Source organism: Apaloderma vittatum, unplaced genomic scaffold (genome assembly GCF_000703405.1).
Source record: "Apaloderma vittatum isolate BGI_N311 unplaced genomic scaffold, ASM70340v1 scaffold9773, whole genome shotgun sequence".
NCBI lineage: Eukaryota > Metazoa > Chordata > Aves > Trogoniformes > Trogonidae > Apaloderma > Apaloderma vittatum.
In genome coordinates this window covers 5224-21970 of record NW_009707489.1, presented here as the reverse complement: position 1 = coordinate 21970, position 16747 = coordinate 5224, and the positions used below count along the sequence as shown (strand labels likewise).

At 36.4% G+C, this 16747-nt stretch overlaps 1 protein-coding gene across 1 annotated transcript in view; it reads left to right on the top strand.

Moving 5' to 3' along the window:
* Positions 1-916: 916 nt before the first annotated feature.
* SCAMP1 (secretory carrier membrane protein 1) overlaps positions 917-16747 on the top strand; it is a gene marked incomplete at its 3' end in the record, with an annotated part of 19478 nt that continues 3647 nt past the window's right edge. The window contains exons 1-5 of the mRNA XM_009866216.1: positions 917-1002; positions 4609-4707; positions 4979-5090; positions 9971-10099; positions 15002-15161. Coding sequence (XP_009864518.1) covers positions 4630-4707; positions 4979-5090; positions 9971-10099; positions 15002-15161 — 479 coding nt within the window. The remainder of the gene's footprint in view (positions 1003-4608; positions 4708-4978; positions 5091-9970; positions 10100-15001; positions 15162-16747) is intronic.

Sequence of the window (16747 nt, the reverse complement as noted above, 5' to 3'; positions counted from 1 at the left end):
GTGTTGAACTAGACTGTTGAAATTAAGAAATGTGTATCTGTACATAGCAGTTATAAATAAATAGTGTATTTATAGCTATTTCATGTATTTGATATACATTTAATATAGTATGTTTGTTTTGTGCATTTGTGTAAATATAAATGTAACTAACTTTGAATGTGTGGATTTGTCAATTTTCAACAAAACCTTCCTTTCTTCAGTTCTTATGTTCTGAAGATGCAAAAACTTTACATTAAGGCACAGAAACAATACAGTGAGACCAGGCATCACATGAAATAAGTACAGTTTTTCTTCAAATGAAGTTAGTATGGTCTGTGGCAATGGGTGCTTCTGATTTGCAGAAGCAAGCCTACCCGCATAGAGAAATGTTTCATTTCTGGAATTGCTTTCTCAAGCTAAACCCTGGACAGTATTTCTTACTGTGTAGTTCATTGAAGGAAAAAAACCCCAAACCCTACACTTTTTCATAATTGTAGTAATTTAAGTAAAAGCTAAACCAGAGGTGCTTTTCCATTGCGGGACAGCTTCTTTTTTTCTGAAATGCTTTTACTTTTCCTTGAGTTACTTATGAGTAGGAAAAACTAACAGTTACTGAAAGCTTTTTTTCTTCTATTGTGTTTTTTGTGTGTATAGTTACGGAGTCCAGTGGTAACATAGCAGGATACAGTTTCCTTCCCTTCTCTGTTCAGAGCTTTTTTAAAATATAAATCAAATGGATGAAGTTTCTTTTGTCTGTGTTAATCTAGATTTATAAGAAGCTTGGAATGGAATTATGTCATTTTGGAGACAAAAGAGGTGGATGTTTACAGGATATATATTAGTGAAAATGTTTTTTATATTGTAACAGAAGCTGAATTTTATATAAGCATTGACTTGTTGCTTATATGCATGTGCATACATTTACAGAACTATTTTCTCTTCTAGGATCCTTCTGTTACACAAGTGACAAGAAATGTTCCTCCAGGACTAGATGAGTACAATCCTTTCTCTGATTCAAGAACAGTAAGTACATGTATTTCCTAATCATGCTGTTTGTCTTTTGAGGTAAGATTTGTGAGATTATGTTTTCAGAGTTTGGGACTGATGTTGTAAAATGTGTGATGGGCTAGCCTAGAGATAATGGAAGTTGTGTAAGAATAGGTAGTACCATAAGGTATTTGGAGGAATCAGTGAATAAGCTCACCTAAGTGAGCTTTGTCCTGTTAAAAGAGTCACTTTCTGAAAGGGTGCCAAACTAGGATTGAGTTCTTCCCCACTTCAGTAAGACTTCTGGTATGGATGATTACTATCTGTGAGTATAACTTTGCTATGGGAAATCTGCTAGTATTGATATGGAATGTTGGTATTCAAGTCTTTGCAGTGCAACAGTAAGGTTTCAAACAGTGTTAAAATGCTAGACTGGAAGAGGCTTGGTTTTGAGTATGCCTTGGATCAGCCGTTTAAAGTAGAATATTTACAAACAGTAACAGTATTAAAGAAGTCTCCAGATTTTTTTTTCTCCCAACTCAGAGTATCACAAATTATGTTTATTTTATCTTCCTGAAGCTTAAAGGTTTCAAAATTACTTTGTATTGACTGTAAGTTGTAAAGACAGTAGGACTTGTTTTAAAAAAAACAGCCAACAACAAACTAGAGCTACTCTGACTTAGGTTCTTTAACATGCAGCTCTGTGGGAAAAGGAAAACTGAAGTACATGGCTAAGGTTATCTGGTTTTGAATGTTCAGCTGTGCATGTATGAAAAGTTGTAATTGCACATTACAGATGTCATGTACAAAATTGTGAGGATGGAGACAATCCTCAAGTCAGTGTTCAGGTCCTCTTGAATATGTTCTACATTAATGCGCTGTGATTCATTTGATAATCTGTGGAATATTACCAAATAAAAAGTGCCTGTTGAATGGACAGTTCTCCTTCTGTAGAGGAAAAGAACTTTTGCAAGTTCACTTGCAGAGAGCAAGACTGAAAGAATAAAGTATATATTCAGGTAAGAGTGCAGTAGTAATCAACATTTAGATGATACACGCCTTCCTGTCTCTGTATCTTGTGGATGCTGAATATGTAAGTATTTATTCTGTAATTATATACATTTGCAGGAATATGCTTAGGTGCCTGAGGACATGCTAATAATTCATGTGCTCACCTTCTTTTTTCCTACCAGCTTTGTGTGCAAGTGAAGGGCATACTATGCATTTACAAATGAATTTATGTGACAGAAGTGAGGGAATAGACAGTGGTGAATGCCTTTAAAGGTTGGACGAACAGAGGCAGAAGCAGGGTCTGTGAATTTTAGACTTGAAGGATTACAATGTCTGACAGCATAGGGATAGATATTACTCGGCATTTTGTGTCCTGCTCGGAGGAAAAACATGCAAATAGTTTCTGGGGTCTTTGATTTGCTGCTGTTTCTTGTTTTACCTTTGTTGGGAAATCCAAATTTCTAGTGATAGTGGCAAGATGGTATCTTGTAATCTGTAACATTAACCTTATTTTCCCCCTTTCCTGCAAACTGAAGTTAATAAAGCGTAGTGGACTGCAATATTATTTCCCCATTGCAAATCCAGACAGGGATATGTTATTAGTATGAGAAAGTGATTTCAAGCTCTGAATACTGACAGTCATTATCTTAGCTTAGTTGTGCTCTCCTTATATAATTTTTTTTTTATTTTAAGTTTTTTTTAGTGCATTCACCTTCTCTCAGTCAACTTATATCCTTCATACCTGCAGTAGGAAATTGGGTAGGAAAGTAAAATGTAAGACATAATGAAGAGAGTGAAAGGACATAGAAGATTTTAGATCTCAGCTGTTACTGCCTTGATATCTAACATGAGCAATCAGGAGTCCTTTTTTTTTTTTTCCCCTCTTCTATCACATTTCAAAGCCTGTCTTATTTTTTGATTGTTAAACCAAACCAAGTTTTCAGTGAATGGTGTAAATGTCAGATTAAATATCATTGCCTGCATCTTCAGTGGTTTTGTCTCCGGCTCTAAGAGTCACCATGGAGATGACTTTTTTTGTCGTCTTTCTGAAACAGATGAGATTAGACAATTAGTATTTCTACTTCATCATTTAATGAAACTACTGTTAAAGAAGGCCTTTAATTTTTTCCTACATCCACAAATTTTGGTAATGCATTTTGAACAACTGAGCGCTCTGTGTGTGTATGTATGACAGGTATAGACACAATAATGCATATAGCAATCACTTTGAATTGCTGTATTAAAAACTTGGAAAATATCATTACTAGAGTTGGTTTGTTTGGTTTTTTTAAGAGACAAAAATAACTGGAAGATGCCTTGACTGCTGTGTCATTCGTGTGTTAGGTAATGGACAGTGCTAGCAACATGGGACTCTGGGCAGCTGTTCCCTTGCACTGCAGTAGTTGAATTTACTCCATGTTCTTACAGTGATACAGCTATATGGTTTTTGAGGGGCTGAGACCTAGAGGAAGGAGGTAATCCCAGAGTATCCAACAGTATATGTGATTCTTAATCACATACTGTTCTTTTACAAGTCATCATAGCCTTTCAATTACAAACCTCCATGATGGTCCAAATAATCAAATCAGTCATCTTGGTTACTGTATGTAGAATGTGAAAGGATCTGTTTCATTAAGGTTATAGACTTTTTTCCAGTTTGAAGGAGTAGTAAGTAAAAGGGAAAGCAATAAACAAAGGCAGAAACACAAACCAAATAAATAAATAAATGATAACAGAGACAAAAGAAAAGACCACAATGCTTCAACCACTTACCTGGGGCTTTAAAGAAAGTTTACCTGGACTTTTTAACTGATAAGGAAGAAACAAGATAAACATGAGTATTATGGATAGTTGAGGGGAGCCTGTGGGACTGTGCAAAGTTTATTAAGGAGTATTTAGGGGAATATTAAAGATCTGGATGAATCTTCTAGTGAATATTGTGCTGGTCTAACCATCAAAATAAGAGAGCTCCAGATCCAGACAGGTATATCAGACAGGCTGAGGACCCCACTGCCCATATCTGAGGGATCACAACTGTTGGTGTGCCTGTAAATCTAGAATGAGGCATGTACTTTCTATAGCGAACTTCAGTGCTGCTCAACTGGAGAGGAGGAATGGGATATGGCTCTGTGTACCTATGTTCTATGTAGTCTGATAGTTTTATGTAGGGGTATTGTTGAAGGCAGTGCCCTGCCTGTGGCAGCTAGCGTAGCTGGCCTTCCTAGTGCCCTGGGTATGTGTTTATCTGGGATATGCACTCAGCTTGCTACATGCTGAACCTGAAAGCAGGAAAGCAATAGCTGTCTCCATCAGCCTGGAATGGAGAGCTCTCAGAGGACCTCAGGGTGTGCTAAGCTGGGCTCTAGTAGTCAGAAAAGAGGAATCCCCAGGTCTCAGAGTCTGCTGGAAGAGGTAGCCTTTGTAAGATCCCTGAACACCTTTTCTCCCATCTTGACTTTCTTAGGAGTCCAGAATGCACAGCCCCTACCACAAATCTCTGGTGCAGTCAGTTCTTTGAGGGAGCACACTCTCTTACCTAGGCACCATGTCTTTTACAGAATTGTCATTATGTGCACAGTAGACAGCAAGTCTAACACCATTTATATATGTGAAATTGTCTTATTTTCTCAGACTCCTCCGGGAAGTGTGAAGATGCCTAATGTACCCAGTACCCAGCCAGCAATAATGAAACCAACAGAAGAACCACCTGCTTACACACAGATTGCAAAGGTTTGTCTGTAACTTTCAGGCAAAAGGTTCCTTTTAATTATGATTATTTAAATACACTTCTAGGATAATGTCTTTGATAAACTAGCATTGCTTTTGTGACGTTTTGTAGAAATTAATACTGCCTTTAACTAATCAGTTAATGCATGAATTCGGGCAATATTAGGTCAGTCTTCATCCATAATGGAGATGCTTTATTTTAGAAAATGGGCTTGGAATATTTATTTTGTGTTCACATTTTTTATCAATATCTAACAATGTTTCTTTTGTTCAGGAGCATGCTTTGGCCCAGGCAGAACTGCTAAAGCGTCAAGAAGAACTGGAAAGAAAAGCAGCTGAACTAGATCGCAGAGAAAGGGAAATGCAGAGTCTCAATCAGCAGGGGGGTATGCATGAAAAAATTACTTCTTTAAATTGCAGAAATTTACACTTTTTCTTAGAAACTGTTTTAAGTTTACAGTGCTATTGGGAAACCAGTCAAAGAAGAGGGGGTTTTGTAATCTATTCAGGACGAAAGAGTTTATTTCCCTTGAGACAGTGCATAAAGTGAATAAAAACTTGCCTCTCTTGTGTAGATTTTCACTTTAAAATTTTAAATATGGTCTCTTACATATTGCTCTCTCCTATCTATTTTTGTTCTAGATTAATAGCTAGGTAGTACTATTGAATAGCAATCGAACATTTTGAGAAGCAGAAGTAACTTCCTAAGTACCATCTCTTTGATTTCTTTTCTGTCAGTATTTATAGCTGTAGAACTTCTCTGTTTTGCAGCATTTTATCTTTTGCTGTGTTACAGGTGTAATAGTCTATGCAAATAACAAAGATCTATCTTATTATTAATTTTTTAAAATTTTACGTTTGATACTTTGGAACCCATAGTCAAGGTCAGTATCTGATTTTGCCACAACCTGTGTGCTGTACAAAACCATCGGGTTTTGTATGACAGTTTTACAAATTAGAAGATTTACATATTCTTAACTGAAGATACTTTGCTAGAAGTAGATCTATAGGAGTATTCATTTTCAAAAGGAAGAACTTCAGACTGAAGTTAGGAAAAAAAAAACCCAGCAAAACATCGGCAAGGTTGGCTTGGTGTGGTTTTTCCACTTGTATCTAGAGTCCTATTTTATTTCCACATGTGCTGTTTTTTTGAATTTGCAGTGGTACAATTCTCCATTGCATAATTGCTTAGTAATTCAAATTCTTAGGGAATTTTTTAGAATGCAGTAGAATATTTTCAGTCACAAAGGATCTGCAGTGATCATCTAGTCCAATTGCCTGACCCCTTCATGGCTGACCAGAAGTTAAGGCATGTTACTAAGGGCATCGTCCAAATGTCTTTTAAACGCTAACTGGCCCAAGGCATTGACCACCTCTCTAGGAAGCTGATTCTAATGTTTGACCATCCTCTTGGTAAAGAAATGTCCCCTGATGTCCAGTCTGAACCTCCTTGGATGCGGCTTTGAACCACTCCCAGGTGTCCTGTCATTGCATCCCAGGGAGAGGGGATCAGCACCTGCCTCTCCATTTCCCTTCTTGGACAGCTGTAGAGAGTCATTTGCCAGGATCTGGGAATGGGGAATTGTTACTATTCTGAGGAAAGAATCATGGTGATATTGTCTGTATATTAAACCTTTTTTAATTTCTCAGTATTCGTTCTTTTCAATGTCTCAATTAAATCTCTGTATCTCTTCTCCCAGATAATGGTGGTTTTTAGTTGTTTTTTAATTTCCTTCTCCATGTATTGACCTTCATCTAATTTCACTAACTTAGGTGATTTGGATTGATTGCTTTTCTAGGGTTTAGGGACAGTATTTTTTCAGCTATACCTTAGGGAACAGAACTCACATATCCCACGCCTGTTTCAGGATATTTCTAAACTGGATACTTGTTACTAGGTTGCAGTTGTTCACATCAAAGCACTTGAAGAGTCCTTGAAAAAGCTAAAGGATTCTTTAGGAAAGCTGAATAGAGGACTCTCAAAGTTTTAAAGATGATACTGTTTCTTTACCAGATGACTTGGTAAAAGATGCTTCAAATCAGGAATTGTACGTTAAGAACTGAGGAGAAAAGTATTTTTTTCATTTTGATTTTTTCTTCTGTGCACTCATTTGAACTCCTTTGGAAACATTGTAGCTTTGTTCTATTTGGAGGACAGGGCCTTTTGCAATGCTCTAGCTATTTGCATTGAATTTAAGATGCTGGCTGCACATCTAGGACACTGTTGTCATACACAGTTGTCAACAGTGCAAAGATCTTTAAACTAGTAGGTCCACTCAGCTCGATGCCTTCCATCTTCTCTACTCAGGTCCTGTGCAGGATTGCATTTGACCTAAGTAACGTGTGTTCTTTCCTGTTTCCGAGGATTTGTTTGGGCATGCCTGAAAATCCTTTTCTGTGCTTGTATGAAGCTAATTTGGAGGTGTCTGCATTCATAGTGTAGGCATGCTGTGAAAGTTGTGTTAATGGACCTTGAGGTGGTAACTTGTGTTGAATAAAATAACTCTGAGCTACATCTTTGCTTATCAAGATACAGTCTTGGAATATGAGTATTCAAAGTGTATTTAGAACAAGACCGCATGGGTTTTGATCTCAAACCGTCTTAACCAGCCTGTCTTTCAGTCTTGTTTGAAAATTTTAAAATCTGTACCACAGCAGTGGGAAAGCACATGAAATATAATTCTTAAATAGTAACTTGAATTTTTATTAAGATACCTAAATTTTTTCCATAACTCTGTCTTGAACTATCAGTCCTGAGAAAAATAACCATATACAGTAGAATGAAGATCTGGAATATTATAGGTTATTTTTCATGTAAGAAATCCCAAAGTAGTTTTTGATGTAGATGGAAATATCACTTGATTACACTCTGTATGCTCTGTATACCAATCCCCTCATCTGAAAGGCTCAATAAAACCTTCAGCAGAAGTGACAGAAAACTAAACAGATACTTAGTGCTTCGGACCTGTTTGAACAGAACTGGTAGCCTCATCTTTTCTGAGTGAGGAGACAAATAAGAAATATTGCAAGTATTTAAGCTTTGCAAATATTCTGATCTTATCCGATGAACTGCTAGTAAAGATTTGGTTGATGATAGAAATCACAAGCAAAACCTTGTCAGAATTTCAAATAGAGGAGCCTTTAGATTAGTCTCTAGTACAGCTGTACTTTAGAACGTGGTGATTAATGTGTTCCTTTGATCCAGAATTTGAAATGCTATGGTAAAGGTTTGTTGCAGTTATTATCTCAATTGAATCTCTGAGTCTGTGCTTAGTATGACTTGTTTGGCAGAATATATAGTCTAGCCTGTGAGCAGATGAACAAAGAGGAAATTCAAGCATCTGATTATGTATCCTTTGTGGTGTCCTAAAGGTCAATCAACTATATCAAAATACAAGCATGCTGTAGGATGTCTTCCTGTAACAAAAAAAGTAGTTTAGACTCTTTCAAAAGCTGCCTTTCCTGAGGCTTATGGGCTTTTTTATGAGCTTTTTTATGAAGTTTGACTATAATCCGTGATGGAAACTAGTTCAAGGTGTTACAGATAGCCAGGTGTTAAAACTTTCAGGATTCTGAGAATGAGAAGTGCTTTTCAGGCCTTAGTCTTTGTGTTCATTGAAGTACAATTGCAAGAAAAAGTATGTGAACCTTTTGGAGTTTCAGGGTGTTCTGCATTAATTTGTCATAGAATATGATCTAACTGTCATCTAAGTCAAGTGTATCAACAAGTACAACGTGCCTAAAATAATAACACAAAACCAATTCTGATCCTCCCTGTCTTTTATTGAACACACTCATTCACCATTCAAAATGCTAGAGGAAAAAGTAAGTGAACCCTTGAGTTGACCTCAGAAAAGCTAATCATAGTCAGATTAACCTGGGGACTTGTTAAGAAAATGAGTTTGGAGGTGTGGACTAGAGCTATGTTGACTGATAAAAAACACTCAGACTTTCTGAGTTTGCTCCGCACAAGATGCATGGTTATGTGAGCCTTGCCTCACCGGAAAGAGCTTTCAGGGGATCTACAGTCAGGAATCGTTGTTTTACGTAAAGATCAAAAGGGTTACGAAGTGATTTCAAGGACCTTAGAAATTCACCGGTCTACCGTTAGGCAAACAATCTACAAATGGAGACACTTTGAGGTTGTGGCTACTCTACCAAGAAGTGGCTGCCCGGTCAAAATGACCCGAGAGCATAACAAAGACTCATCAATGAGGTAAAGAAACAACCCCGAGTGACAGCCAAAGAGTTAAAGGCCTCATTGGAACTGGCTAACATCTGTGTTCGTCTACAGTAGGTAAAACATTGAACAAGCAGGGTGCCCATGGCAGGACACCATGAAGGAAACTGCTTCTTACTACAAAGAACATTGCTCTATGCCTGAAGTGTGTGAAAGAGCCCACTGACACTCCACAGTGGTATCGGCAAAATGTTTTGTGGACTGATGAAACAAAGATTGAACTATTTGGAAAGAACACGCAGCACTACATCTGGCATAAAACAGACACTGCCTTGAAGAGAGCCATACACATGAGACATCCAAAGAGTGTGAAAGCTAAAGCAGTTCTTCCAGGAAGAACGGGCTAAACTCCCTCCTGAAGGATGTGCAGCTCTGATCCACAGCTACAGGAAGCACCTGGTTGAGGTTATTGCTGCCGAGAGGAGTCATCCAGTTATTGATTACAAGGGTTCACTTACTTTTTCCACCAGCATTTTGAATGCTGAATGAGTGTGTTTAAAGACATGGAGGATCAGAATTGGTTTTGTGTTATTATTTTAGGCACATTATATTTGTCGATACGCTTGACTTAGATGATGGCTAGATCACATTTTATGACAAATTAATGCAGAACACTCTGAAATTCCAAAAGGTTCACGTACTTTTTCTTGCAACTGTATGTCAGTATGGTGAGACTTCAGGGAAATGTGCATTGATAATTCAAGGAACTCTGAGGAATTGTTTTCTACCTGTATCTACTTGTTTTATGAACAATTCTCTATTCTCATTACTTTATAGAAACTGTCAGGTGCCTGCTTAATCTTTCACAGAGATAAATATTGTATTTGCTCTGTCTGCACTTCATTGTATTTTATTTCTGATGTTTATTCTCAGTATTGTGTGAGGGTCGCTTGTAACACTCTTGGGTTGTGGTATCATGAATTATCCTATGAAACTGATGTGTAAAACAATTTGAACAAGTCCAAATCTACTATATAGAGATTAAAACTGTATTGTAAAGCTTTTTTTTTTTTCCCCATTTTGCAGGTAGAAAAAATAATTGGCCACCTCTTCCTGAGAATTTTCCAGTAGGTCCTTGTTTCTACCAGGACTTTTCTGTAGACATTCCTGTAGAATTCCAGAAGACAGTAAAGATTATGTACTATTTGTGGATGTGTAAGTATTTATTTTATGTTTTTTTCTAAAAGAAAAAAAACAAAATGCCTGTTCAGACTTGATGATACATACATGCCACTTTGCCTTTTGCAAGATCTGTAATGAGAAATTATTTTAAATCTATAAGACAAGTTTTGAAGCAAAATATTTTTGCTAGCTTCCATTTTAAAAGTATTGAATTATTTCATAGAAACTTTTAGAGAAAAAAGGAGAAGAGTTATCCTAAGGCATTTTGGTTCTAGTGTATTGCAGTTTTCTGGTTTAAGTATTTCAGTTGTAAAATGAACTTTGACCATTTATTAACTTACAAATAATGTTACTGGTTTTAAAATCAGATTATATATTAAGAAATATAATCCACAGTCAATATTAATAGACTTGTGAGTTTAAGTATGATATCCATTTGCTTTAATATACATACTTTTGTATAATTTATACAGTTTCTCGTCTATAGTGGAGACTTGATCTTCTCAGTCTATTTAAAAAGATAGTGTAAGGTAAATTAGCTGAAGAATCAGTACATGTTAAAACTGTTCTTTGTACAACAAGAATGCTCTACACCATCCTTTTGGGGTTAATTTTACTCATATCCACATGCTGTGTTTTGACTGGAGAAGTACTGGATGAACCAAATGTACAAATGCCACAACATTTGTTTCTTCTGCCTTGTTCGTAGTGATGAAAGCCCAATAATTACACTGAGACTGAGGAAGTTCCAAAGATTTAGGTGCTTTGAAGTCTTTAATGTATTTTTAGCATACTAAAAGAATGTGGATTTCAGACCTTTGATATATTTTTTTTCAGGACTTCAGATTTAGTTAGCAGATTTCTGTAATTTTACCAGTTAATCTGGTAATCTTATTACTGTGATCGAACCACATAATCGAAACACATAAAATTAGCAGTCAGCATTAATTCCGCTTCTACATAGTACACAGCTTTTTATATTAATTCCTCGGTCATTAATCTTCAAATAAGCAACTGAATCCACTGTAGAATGTGTGAATAGTCACTCTTATAAATCTGACATTTAAGATTTATATGAAACCTAACATGAAGTATTCAAAATTTTTAGGATAGTTACTTAATTGTGACCATTTGCAAGATGCTGGTCTGAAAGTGCCATATTTTTCAAACACAGGGTGAAGTTGGACAGTGAGAATTTTAATATTAATACTATTTTTCCTTCTTATGTCAATGAGTAAAGGAAGCAGCAACATTATATTATTTCAAAATATATAGCAGTTGTGCTTTTACGCTAACATGACAATTTCTTTTAGGTAGAATGAGTTTGTAACTGAGTCCTCTTGTTCTTCTTTAACTTTACTATGCTTTAACCTAGGGATTACTCAGGAAGGAGGGAAGAGAAAGATAAAATCTACTTCAGGCTTTAGCCCCGAAATCCAACAGATTGAGTACATAATTCTATGCCTTAGGGCTGGATGGTGAATCAATCCTTGTGACTCTTTTTTCCCAGGATTGTATCTACATGGTTTGGCTCATTTTTCATTAGAGTGACTGTACGTCCTCAGTGGAGGCACTGAGATTACCATAGCAAAACAGTCTACTTCTGCTTGCTGCTCTCTGCTCTCTGCTCTACCTACATTTTATTTCCTCTTTAAGAACTTCATAGATCTTGTAAGGCCTAGGAGTTCTGTGTGCATTAATGACAATGGGTAAATCTAGTACTGTATGCTCAGCACTCTTTAAAGTAGGTGATTTCTCCTCTTCCTTTTTAGCAGCCCTAGGAGAAACCTTTCTATTCCTGTTTTTCTATGTGTTTCTGTGGTTAGTAGTAATTTATTCTTGGTCTTTATGTATCTGAGGAACCTTTTTCACCTGTTTCAGATCTGTATGCTCTTTATCGTATGAGAAGACAAGTCTGTTTGTATCATTCCATGAATTCATCCATCTTTTTTTGTATCAGAAGTCGAGAGTTTTCTGATTCTTTGATGTGGTTTTATCTTTGCACTTTTTTTCCCTTTTCTTTCCCTGGGGAGAGCCTTTCTTTACTGGCTGTTTTTGTGAACTACAGCAATCAATTAGCAATGTCTTCTGTCAGCTGCCAGTGGAGATTTACTATTCTTTCTTGGGTTTGTGACTATTGCTCTTTTAGTGGCTTGCAGACAGAATTACAGTTTTGCTGGCTCTCTAGCACTGAGCACTACTTTTTAGATCTTTCTGTTTTGTTACTAGTGAAATGTCCCATGTCTTTTGATCCATATCTAACACCAGGAAGTTTTGGCTTAAAAGCCTGTGTCTTCCAGCTACTTTTCCTACAGGCTGATAGCATGTACAAAATGAGCTGTACCAATTTTCAAAGAATATTTTCTATTTAAAGTAACAAACCAAACTGATGCTTAATTGCATGGAAAGATTTTGTGGTATTTGGGTTTGTTAGTTTATGTAGATTGTGAATGTTTCTGTTTTCTGTGAACAAGACTTTTATGGATTTTAAAAGACCTGTGACTGTAGATTCTGGTAGAAAAATAATACCCTGAAGTCCCAACTTCTATGGTATTCTTTCTGTTTAGGAGACTCTCATCTCATCCATCCTTCTGTCTGAGGATACGATCAATAGTACATATATTAGTCTGTGTTGATGCTTGCTCTGTCTGTTCCTGAAGAGCTGTGAAGGATGGACACTTCATAAACTCCCTCTGAGCTTATTCTAGTGTGTAGCTGTCTTACATCATTAGAAGATGTTTCCCATTATATAATTAAATTATCCCTTCTTGGTTTTGATCTTTCCTGTTCTTCTGTTGTTATTATAGAAAACACATTTATCTCCATTAGTCATCTCCTTTCGGTTAAATTAGCATAGTTTACTCAGCCTTTCTTTGTAGGTTACATTTTGTAGAAGTTTGTTTGGTTGCTTGTGTGAATCTTACAGACAAACTGCTTGGTCTATTTGATATTATTATGGAGTAGTAGCATCAAGAATTTTATAGTGTCCAGTATTTTAGCTGAAGTCCTAATATGTTATGTAGAGAGGAAAAAAAAAAAAGCCTTCACGTTTTTGATAGTGTGTGCTTATGCTATGTACTAACCTAAGACAGGTTTAGAGTATATTTTTTCCTATGGAAAATACTTCTGTCTTTTGTCAGGCTTGCACTTCTTACCTGCCTGCTTTCTGAAAGAGCAGAACAGACAAGGAACAAAAGCCTAAGCTACATTTGAAGCCACTCTGTACTCCCAAGACTGTGTGTGGTCAAACTTCACTGGCTTTGTCCTCATTTGTGAGTTGCCTTGTGGATTCAAACTGGTTCATTTTAGGGGCAATCCACTACAAAGTGATGTTCCAGCTGATTCCTGGGAAGAAATGCATTCTTCTGTCATATGTACTAGTGAAGACTTCAGTTTCCGGAGAATACTGTCAATAGAACATTACTGAAATGAAACTTATTACAAAAATCTATTTTCAGACAGTCCCAACTGGAACTGCAGAATAATAGTATCAATATTGTAGATGCTAAATACAATTGATGCAAATTGTGTTTTTTATTTACAATTCACTTTCAAACATTAATAGTTGATAAAATGTAGTTAATTGAAATTAACAGGGAATGTATATGTAGAATTCGTATGTACTAGGTATGTCACACTAATAAAAATTAAGTAGAATCTGAGTATTTGTTAAACTAACACAATTTCCCATTGTTCATGCTTAGTCTGGCATGAATGCCACTTCTTAATCCCAGCTGCATCCACAGCTAAACTGGGAGAAGGCTTTCTTCCGTCACTTTGTATGAAGTGCTGTGTTGATATAGCTGTGAAGTTATTGTCATACAGACATTGCATGTTGCAGACTTCTGGCAAAGCCTCAGGTCATTTCAGCCCCCAGGTGGTCATTGTCTTCTAATAACTTGTCTCTTCAAATTAAACCATGGTAGAAGTAGGTGGAAGGTGCTTAAAACCATTACCCTGAAAATAAAAACACCTGTCTGTTCATATAACAGCAAAGCTTATCTAGGCTGTTTAGAGGAACCATTGGCTCAGAGAACAAGTAAGTGCCTTTCTGTATCTTGCAGCAAGCAGACAGAAAGTCGAGTGCAGTGAACAGAGAATTGTCAGTGAAGTCTCTTGTCTTCATCTGTAGCTTGCTAATACTCAATTTTTTCAGGTGATAGTCTTTGTGACAGCAGTGAAGTGGACCCCTATGTCACTGGTTTTATTGTGCTAATAAGTATCAGTAGTGGTTGTGGCATTTTAACCCTCTTCTGCACTGATTCCTTTAAAACTCGTCCTGTTACCATAATTGCAATTACAAAAAAAAGTAGTAATTTTGAAAAGTTCAAAACTCCATGAGAATGTGGATGTTTCTAGTCATCTAGGATGTCTCCCTGTTTTCCAATATTGACTAGAGAAAAGAAAAAATATCTCTTAGTAAGCTTTCTTATATTCATCTTATATTTATCAAAGGAAGGCAGGAATTTGGGTTTGTATCCTTTGTTGTGCTTTATAAGACATACACACACAAATTCTGAAATGAATTGCTTTGCTGGCTGCTTAGAATAGTGTTAAGATATATAGATGCATTAAATGCTTTTAGAAGTACAAAGTTTTCTGGGTTTGGTGAAGTATTGCAACTGTAGCAACCTCTTTTTTACATCATTTGAAGTTTGAAAATGTTTGCGAATTTTTTTATGACAGGATATTTTCCTTCACTATATTCCCGATACTACTTGAATTTTCATGTTCAGTACTCTACATGTGACTAGAAGGTTTACCTGAAAGTTAGAAAAATGCATAAAAATGAGTTTATTGCTGAGGGTATAGATTTCCTGTCAGTATGCCAATTCTTTATTTAAAAATGCTAAGTTTGGGTGTTACTTTAACAGTTGTAATAATTTATTGTATACACATAACTTAATTAAGACTATTTTGCTTTTGCTTCTACAGTCCATACAGTGACACTGTTTCTTAATATCTTTGGATGTTTGGCCTGGTTTTACGTTGATGCTACACGAGGGGTTGATTTTGGATTGAGTATTCTCTGGTTCTTGCTTTTTACCCCTTGTTCTTTTGTCTGCTGGTACAGACCGCTTTATGGAGCTTTCAGGTAACAACTTCAGCTTGACTTAGGATATTTAAAAACTTACTTAATGCATTAACATTGAAGAATTTGCTTGATGATCATTATATTAATCCCTTAATATGCTTTCATTACAAACAAGTAGTGTGTTTGGCATTAATTCAGTTGTTGTGTTTGAAACATAAATGCCAATCGTTAGGAATATCATGGAATTTTCCTTCAAGTATTTATAGGTTCTACTGCTGACAAAATAGTTATAGGAAATATTTAACTTTGTATTAGAGTGATAACAGTTTTAAAGAAAATTTTTATTAAATCTCTGTGTCTTCACACTAAAAATTTGGGTAGAGAAATAGTTAAGAGTTTCTTAGATTTTTTTACTTCCTGAATGAACTTCATAAAATTCTGTGCTTAAAAATCTTACGTTGTTAAGTGGCCTACAGTGTCTGTGATTGAAGTAGACTTATATTCTTGAGAATTAATAGAGCAGGTATATAATAATCAAACACAAGTATTTTTTTTAGCTATAAGGAATCTTTGCAGAGTGCAGAAGCGTGAGGTGTGTCAGCTTTGTGTTTAAGAATAAAGTGGTTGGTTTGTATACAAAATTGAACTCTTTCTTTGGTCAAAATTGGCATATACTGTGATCCATGGTATTTCTTGGGAAATTTTTTACATTGAAATTACTCAGTATATTCTCAGTTAAAATGCACTAATTCTTGTAGCGAAAGTTTGATAGCTAGGAATTGCAGTTAAGCATAGCCTTTAGAATGAGATATTCCTTTTTGCTAACCAAGGGGGTATTGCTGTACCCACACATCTTTGAGGAATCATAGTTTAAATTTGATAACACTTGCTAGTAAATCTAGAGGTTTTCATAGTGAATATTGATTGTTTAAAAAAGGAAAAACAACTACTTGCATATTCAACTTTGGGTCAGTTGCTCAGCTGAAAATGAAATAGTTATTGAATTAAACTGGTTAAAATTAACAGAAATTAACAAACTCCCTTCTGGAGGAAGAGCTGTTAATAAAGGCAAAATCAGATTCTGTAACTTAGAGTCCTAGACTCATAGAATGATTGAGGTTGGAAAGTACCTCCGAGGCTATCGAGTCCAAATGTCAATCCAACAACACCATGACCACTAAACCATCTCCCAAAGTGCCATGTCTACACCTTTTTTTAACATCTCCAGGGATGCTGACTTCACCTCTTGCCTGGGCAGCCTGTTCCAATGCTTCACCACTCTTTCAGTAAAGAAATTTTTCCTAATACCCAGTCTAAACCTTGCCTGACACAACTTGAACCCATTTCCTCTCATCCTATTGCTAGTAACTTCAGAGAAGAGACCAACTCCCACCTCACTACAGCCTTCTTTCAGGTAGTTGTAGAGAGTGATAGGGTCTCCCGTTTTCTCCAGACTAAACAACCCCAGTTCCTTCAGCCATTTCTCATAAGACACGTTCTCCAGACCCTTCACCAGCGTCATTGTCCTTCTCTGGACATGCTCCAGCACCTCAATGTCTTTCTTGGAGTGAGGGGTCCAAAACTGAACACAGTACTCAAGGTGCAGCCTCACCAGTGCCAAGCAGAGGGAGACAATCACTGCCCTG